The 8,045-nt window shown below is 50.6% G+C and overlaps 2 protein-coding genes across 3 annotated transcripts in view; one reads left to right on the top strand and one right to left on the bottom strand.

The window, feature by feature from the left end:
* Window positions 1-615, bottom strand: part of NHP2L1 (NHP2 non-histone chromosome protein 2-like 1 (S. cerevisiae)) — an 18,812-nt gene extending 18,197 nt beyond the window's left edge. Inside the window, exon 1 of one of the 2 annotated variants that reach the window (XM_011978760.1) lies at window positions 546-615. Coding sequence is in view for 1 of the 2 variants with exons in the window: in XM_011978759.1 (XP_011834149.1) it covers window positions 546-560 (15 nt within the window). In the remaining variant the exon portion in view is untranslated. The remainder of the gene's footprint in view (window positions 1-545) is intronic. The other variant, XM_011978759.1, reaches the window with a different exon arrangement.
* Window positions 616-660: 45 nt separating this feature from the next.
* On the top strand, window positions 661-7,730 carry LOC105538815 (chromosome unknown open reading frame, human C22orf46). The gene is given in 3 exon segments (XM_011978758.1): window positions 661-954; window positions 3,047-6,818; window positions 6,821-7,730. Coding segments are annotated over 3 exon segments (4,008 nt in total). The 5' UTR covers window positions 661-738; the 3' UTR covers window positions 6,841-7,730.
* Window positions 7,731-8,045: the final 315 nt, after the last annotated feature.

The raw sequence follows: 8,045 nt of genomic DNA, 5'->3' as shown, positions 1-8,045 counted from the left end.
GGAGAATCGCTTGAACCTGGGAGGCGGAAGTTGCAGTGAGCAGAGATTGTGCCATTGCACTCCAGCCTGGGCAACAAGAGCAAAACTCGGTCTGAAAAAAAAAAAAATTCAGCCACTAAACGGTTAAGTCCTGGCTCATTATGATTGGCTGACGTCCCTGCCTGCTCAGATATTTATTTTGAATAGAACCTTTGGGTAAAAGAGTCTTCAGGGTAGCATTTATTTTCCCACCAACACTGATCCTAAGATGGGAAAAGTAATTACCCCACGGGAAATTAGGATACTGCAAGCAACGAGAAAGGGATGCTGAGTGGTTAAACAATAATACATGTATTCAATACAGTGTTTATTAAATGTTTGATAATAGATAGAAGGACAGGCAGATCCAAGTATCTCATAGGAAGAAAGAAATCAAGCAGACCGCAGGTTATATAACCCCATCACACATTCAGGGAACTTAATCTCTTCATTCCAGAGGATGGGGTTGTTTAAAACAAGTTCTTCCTCTTGATTACTTTTGAGCAATTCCCCAATACTGTCCTTACCTGCACCAAGAGCATGCTAGCCAGCCCTGGCACCAGGGTCAGAGTTGAGGATGGGGCATCAGCCCGCTTTGTGAGGTGGCCTCAGTGACAGGGGTGCTATGATGTGGCAGCTATCCTACTGCAGCTGGCTGCATCAGATGTGCCAGGTCTGCCCCCTAGCTCCCAACACCATCTGCCTGGTCTAAACTTTGCCATGTTGTTGTCACTGTTGGGTGCCTGTGCCGTGGTGGGGCCATTCCATGGCCCTGAGTGGGAGCCAGTGCAGGGCCTGCTTTCCCAGGATCACAGCTGCAGGGACCCTCAGTGCTGTGGCAATCTGCTTGTCCTCTGCCTCTTTCTGGTCTGGCAGGTCCGGCACTATTGGCACCAGGTCACCAGGACCCGCTTCAGCACAAGGAATGTCATCAAGGTGAGTGGGCCCCATACACTTTCACCCTCCTTCCCTCAGCACCATGATTGTCTCTGTCACTTGTTACAAGGACCTTGTTTTATGGCTGGTGTACCAGAAATGAATCACAGGGAAACTCAGGCTGCTCGGGGAGAGCATTGGCCAAGCCCCAAACCCAGGAGTCACCCTGAGCTCCTCTCTTTCCCTCACTCCACACATTCAATCCATCTGCAAGTCCCAGGGGCTATACTTGCAAATTGTATCTCAAATCTGATCACTTCTCCCAACCACACCACACCTTCCTGGGCAGAGACACCATCATGTCTCACTTGGACCATAGCAACAGCCTTCTGCCCAGTTCTTACTGCTTCTCTTATGCAACAACAGCCTATCCTCCATACAGTCACCAGAATGGACTTCTCCTTTCTCTCTCTCTCTTTTTTTTTTCTGAGACAGAGTCTCACACTGTTGCCTGGGCTGGTGTGCAGTGGTGTGATCTTGGTTCGCTGCAACCTCTGCCTCCCTGGTTCAAGTGATTCTCCTGCCTCAGCCTCCTGAGTAGCTGGGATTACAGGCATGCACCACCACACCCAGCTAATTTTGTATTTTTAGTAGAGATGAGGTTTCTCCATGTTAGTCAGGCTGGTCTCAAACTCCCATCCTCATGTGATCCGCCTGCCTTGGCCTCCGAAAGTGCTGGGATTATAGGAATGAGCCACTGCTCCCGGCCACCTCTGCAGATTTCTTTCTTTCTTTTTTTTTTTGAGATGGAGTTTTGCTCTTGTTGCCCAGGCTGGAGTGCAATGGTGTAATCTCGGTCTACCTCAACCTCCGCCTCCCAAGTTCAAGCAATTCTCCTGCCTCAGCCTCCTGAGTAGCTGGGATTACAGGCATGCACCACCACACCCAGCTAATTTTGTATTTTTAGTAGAGATGAGGTTTCTCCATGTTAGTCAGGCTGGTCTCAAACTCCCATCCTCATGTGATCCGCCTGCCTTGGCCTCCGAAAGTGCTGGGATTATAGGAATGAGCCACTGCTCCCGGCCACCTCTGCAGATTTCTTTCTTTCTTTTTTTTTTTGAGATGGAGTCTTGCTCTGTGGCCCAGGCTAAAGTCCAGTGGTGCGATCTTGGCTCACAGCAACCTCTACCTCCCAGGTTCAAGCGATTCTCCTGCCTCAACCTCCCTAGTAGCTGGGATTACAGGCACGTGCCACCACGCACAGCTAATTGTTGTATTTTTAGTAGACACAGGGTTTCACCATGTTGGCCCGGCTGGTCTCAGACTCCTGACCTCAAGTGATCCACCCACCTTCGCCTCCCAAACTGTTGGGATTACAGGTGTGAGCCACCACGCCTGGCCGACTCTGTGGATTTGTTTTTTTTTTTTTCAGATGGAGTCTCGCTCTGTCACCCAGGCTGGACTGCAGTGGCGTGATCTTGGCTCACTGCAACTTCCACCTCTCGGGTTCAAGCAATTCTTGTACCTCAGCCTCCTGAGTAGCTGGGATTACAGGCATGCACCACAATGGTCGGCTAATTTTTGTATTTTTAGTAGAGATGGGGTTTCGCCATGTTGGCTAGGCTGGTCTGGGACTCCTGACCTCAAGTGATCCACCCATCTTGGCCTCCCAAAGTGCTGGGATTACAGACATGAGTCACCATGCCCTGCCATCAGAACAAACTTTTGGAAACAGAACGTAGCACTTAGCTGCTCAAAACCCTGCAGTGGCTCCTGTACTTATATTATTCGTCAAACTCATAATAAAATTCACATTCCTAATAATGACTCTAAGGACCAGCGTAATCTGTCCTGTGTTTGTCTCCAATCTTATCTCCCAGTGCTCTCCTCGTTATTGGTTCCATTCTGGCCACACGGTCTTCTTTGCTGTTCCTGTACACGTAATTTTGTTCCATCCTCAAGCCTTTGTAGTTAATGTCTCCTCTGCCTACAACGCTCTTTCTTCAGATGTCACTTGGTTTACCCTTTACTTCATTCAGGTCTCCAGTCAAATGTCACTTCCTCCAAGAAGCCTTCCCTGACTATTCTGTCTGTGTGGATTATGCAAATTATTATGTGTTCAAGGATTTTGCTTCTCTGTTCTCACCTACAGGTGCCACTGCAGAAACGGGCAGTGCCCTCCATGAGGTGCGAAACTGTCTTCGAGCTGACTCCTGAATTCTTCAGTCCTGGAAAGTCCAGGGGCCTAGGTTCTCAACAATGGGCACAAAGGCAGAGATGGGGATACCGGAGGAGCCTCCAGGAATCATGGGCCCAGAACCTGCTCTCTCTACAGCACCCATGTCCAGGCCCACCTTCAGGTGTCCACACCTACTCTCAGCCCATCTTTTGTACCACTTCCATTTCAAACACCTGTCTACTGCCTCAGGATAGTTCCTGGAAAGCGTGGCAGGTGCCTTGGTGTCTCCGTGATGGTCAGACTCGCCCTGCCTTAGATACGTGTCAAGAGATGGAGCAGCTGTTGCTTCACTCACAGGAAAGGTTGGTGTCACTGGAGTCTGTCATCAGCATGAGGTCTCACCCCAACTCGATGACCTTAACCACCTCTCTTCCAAACTTACTTTCAGCTCAGAGGCTGCAGTTCTGTCCCAGAGAGCTCCTGTCTGATCCTTCCCACCAAACACTGAGAATGTGCACTTGGAAGTCTTGGGACTGTCCACCAGAGGCCTGGGAATCAGGGGGTAAAAACCAGACAGCAGGCAGAGAGGACAGTAGACAGACCCAGGCTGCAAGGTGGATGAACCAGACAGGGAGCAGACGGGAGGATGCTTCAGAAATCCAGGCATCTGGGGAGCAGTTCCCAGTAGACTTTGGAATGGAGGGTGATGCAGAGACTAAAGTGTTGGAGTGTGCAAACCAGAGACTAGTAATAAGTGAAACTGATGGCGAGATCTTGACACCAGGGTGGGACAACCAGGACCAGATGGGAGTTGAGAGTAGAACCAACATTCAGGAACTAGGGAATAGAAACCAGAGGGAGGCTGGAGGTAAGAATCCCCCCGAAACCCAGGCACATATGGGAGAGAACCAAGAACAGTTAAGATGTAAAATGGATGCAGAGACCCAAACACCTGAGTGGGAGAACCAGGATAAGAATGGAAGTGAGGATGCTGTGGAGACCCAGACATTTGAGAGGAAGGACAAGAAACAGGCCGGAGGGGAGGATGGGGAAGAGATCCAGGCTCAAGGATTGGGGAAGCAAGGCCAGACTGGAGATGAGAATGGTGAGGAGACCCAGACACCACAGTGGGAGAAACAAGATCAGATGAAAGGTGAGGCTAATGTGGAAATTCAGACAGAAGAGGGGAGAAACAAGGACCGGGTTGGAGGTCAGGATGCTGCACAAACCCAGTCATATGGGAAGAAGAACGTGGGAGAAGTAAAAAAAGAGAATAGTGTAGAGACCCAGGCCTTGGATTGGGGAAAACAGGAATGTATTGGAAATGGGAATGTTACAGAGATCCAGACACCAAGGTGGGAGAAGCATGATCAAGGTGGAAGAAAGAAAGCTAAGAAGACCCAAGTATCTGGGGGAGAGAACCAGAAACAATTAAGTCATGAAATTCAAGTGTGGTGGGGAAATAAGGGCCTGAGAAGAGGTGAAGATGCTAAGGAAACCCAGATAGCTACCAAGAAGCAGCTCAGGGAGATAAGAGAGAAGGATTGGGTGATAATCCAGGCACTATGGTGGGGAAACCAGAGACAAGTAGCAAGTGAAATTTATAGAGAATTTGAGATACTATGTTGGGAGAATCAGAACTGGATTGGAGGTGAACATAGAGCAGAAAGTCAGGCATCAGAGAAGAGAGACCAGAGAAAGGATGGAGATGAGGTTGGCACAAATATCCTGGCACCCAAGGCTGAGATCGAGGAACAATTAAAAGGTGGAACTGATGTGGAGACTCAGAGAAATGAGCCACTTAGAGAAGAGGATGGTACATACATTCAGTCACTAGGTAGGAGAGAGGTTAAAGATGAGGATGATAAAGAGACCCAGGAACTTGGGGGAAAAAATCAGGGTAAGTTAGGAAATGAATTTAGTGGAAACATTCACATACCAAAGGCGAAGAATCAGGAACATATTAGAGGCAAAGATGGTGCACATACCCAGACATGTGAGTCAGGGAACTGGGGCAAATTAACAAGTCAAATTGATGGAGAAACGCATTCAGCAGAATGGAAGAAAGATGAGCAGATTGGAGGTGAGAATGGGACAGAAATTCAGATACAAGGGAAGAGAAACGTGAGAGAAGTTGGAGGTGAGGATGGTGTAAAGACTTGGGCACCTGGGAAAGAAACCCAGAGTCAGTTTAGAAGTGATATTGGTAGAAAGATCCTTTTATCAGAGTGGAAGAGCCAGCAGCAGATGGGAAGTGAGAACGGAACAGAAATTCAGGCTCCAGTGGAGAGAAACCAGAGAGAACCTGGAGGTGAGGATGGTGTAAAGACTCAGAGATCTAAGAGAGAGAACGAGGACCAGTTAGATGGTGAAATTGGAGGGAGTCATTCACCAGGGAGGAGGAACTGGGAGCTGACTGGAAAGAATGTTGCAGAAAATCAAGCATCAGAGAAGAGAAACCAGAAAGAGGTTGGAAACAAGGATGGTAGAATGATCTGGAGGCTTAGGGGAAAAAACTGGAGGCTTAGAGCAAAGAATCAGAGACTGTTAAAAAGTAAAGGTAATGGAAAGACCAGTTTATCAGAGTGGAAGAACCAGGAACAGGGTGGAGGTGGGAATGATGAAGAAATTCAAATACAGGGGAAGAGAAACCTGAGAGGGACCACAAGTGATGATGGTACAGAGACCCAGGCTCCTGCAGGAGATGACCAGGGACAGTTAAGAGGTGAAATTGATAAAGAGATCCAGGTACAAGGGCAAAGAAATAAGAATGAGGGTGGAGTTGAGGACGTTGCAGAACTCCAGGATATAGGAAGCCAGAGAAAGTGCACAGATGAGGATGTTGGAGGGCCTCAAGCACCAAGGGGAGGAAATAAGGATCTGGTCAGAGGAGAGGATGCTGTGAGAGACAGTCTCCAAGTCGACTGTTCTGGGAATGAGAGGCCCATAGGCAGGAAGCACAGCCTACCATGGCCTCCAGCCTTCACTGGCTATGGACTTGGGACTCTGAAACAGGAACAGGCAGTGGCTGTGAATGGTTTCATCTTTGCCCCCTGTCCTGAGACAAATCCTTTCCCCCACAGGGGTGAAGTCTTCCTGCTGGTGGATGGGGAGGGAGAGCATCTGGCCAGCCAAGGCACAACCCCTGCCAGGGATCATAGAGTGGGAATCAGTCCAGCCTCCCAGCAGGCCCAACCTGAAACCTGGAGAAGACGACAAAGGGACAAAGGGGTGGATCCAGAGAAGGCCCCCAGCCTGACTCGGCAGCCCCAAAACCCTCTGTCTCTGACTGCTCCCTTGGGCATGCCCTCTGCTTGCCCCTGTCTCCCGTGTGGCCCAGCCCCGGAACCTGCCATTGCTCTGGAGGGTGCTCCCACTGCCCTCACTATCCTGCCCAAGGGGACAGGCCTCAAGAAGAGCAAACGACTGCTCCTGGAGTCCCTCATGCGGAGGAGGATTGCACACCTGAGGTGGGGTCTTCCCCGGCGGATCCTGGAGTCCTATTTCCTGTTTAACTTCTTAGGATCTTGCTCATTGACCCTTGCTGGGGCGAGGCTCCCTGGACTGAACACAGGCCAGCAGCTCCAAGCGCAGCAGGAAAGGTATTGTGAGGCCCAGGGCTCCTCACCAGGCCTTAAGTCCCCAGAGAGGTTCCAGAGGGTTCTGCGCCCAGACAGAAAAAGCTCAAAACTTCCTACACAAGCCAGAGCTCTGGAGAGCAACAGACTGCACAGATCAGAGCCCATGGGCATTTCCATCCAGCCTGAAAGGGCCATGAGAGTCAGGCCACCCGGGGGCGCCAGAGAACTACAGGAGATCCAGGAAGCACCTGCTAGGACCAAGCTCCAGGATCCCAGGATCCCCAGGCCGGCAGCGGACTCCAGGAGCTGGTGTGGCCTACAAAGGGTGGAAGAGCCTCCCAATGAGAACAGCAGGGGCAGGAAAATGATCAGGTCAAGGGTCTCCCAGGTGGCAGAAAGGGCTCCCAGTAGAATGAGGACCTCATCCTCCAGGGCAGACCTCGCCCACTGGAAGAAGGAACGTATATCCTGGGAGCCCTCTAAGCCCCCCAAGCCCCCCAGACTCAAATGCCAGCAGCCCACATACAGGAGAAGAGGAAGCCTGGAATCTACAGGGTGCGGAGGGGCTGGGCAGCAGCCTTCCTACCATTGTGCAGAACCTGTCAGCTTCAAAGGGAGGCTCCACTCTGCGGTGGCAAAGCTGAGCCTGACCCTTCTGAACAAGATGTCCTGGTCCCCACAGCTCACCAAGTGCCAGCACTTGGCCCCTAACCTGGGCCTGAGGGAACCTGATTCTACTCTGCTTCCCAAAGTAGGTGATCCACGTGCAGGGGAGGACAGCATCGGAGACCACACTGCTTCACAGAGGGATCTTCAGCCGCAAGGTCACTGCTGTACTGGGGCCACCCTTCCTAAGACAGAGAGTCCCCAGGGCCAGGGAGCACCTGGGAACCCAAATGGGGCTCCACAGAATACACCAGCCTCCAAAAAGTTTAGTACTATGAAGCATCTGAGTTTTTTTCTCTTCCAGCATGGCTTTAAAAAGCAGACTCAGGCCCAGAGTCCTCAGGACACATCAGAAAAGCTTTGAGAGTGTCCTGATCCCCGCAAAACCTCTAATAAATTGGTCATTTGGGTCCTGTGGTGTTCTGATTTCTCTGGCACATTTTCCAAGCGCCCCCTTTTGGGGTTTCAGATACTTTGTGGGTGGGGTAGAAGCCACTTCCACTCTGTGGTTGTGAAGGTTTAGGGAATGTGGATCAACCCAGGGTTATCTCCTAAACACCTCCCCTCCCAGCTCCTCACAGTAGAGTCCACTGAGGTTCTGTCCTGCCCTGTCCCCAGGCTAATCCTGATTGAGGCAGGATACTCCAAAAGCTTCAGCTGCTTATGGGGAGGGGTGGTCCTCTGCATGGGACCCTTTTTTTTTTTTTTTTTTTTGAGATGGAGTC

This window comes from Mandrillus leucophaeus, unplaced genomic scaffold (assembly GCF_000951045.1).
Source record: "Mandrillus leucophaeus isolate KB7577 unplaced genomic scaffold, Mleu.le_1.0 Scaffold2, whole genome shotgun sequence".
Lineage (NCBI taxonomy): Eukaryota > Metazoa > Chordata > Mammalia > Primates > Cercopithecidae > Mandrillus > Mandrillus leucophaeus.
This window is presented reverse-complemented; position numbering and strand designations above follow the sequence as displayed.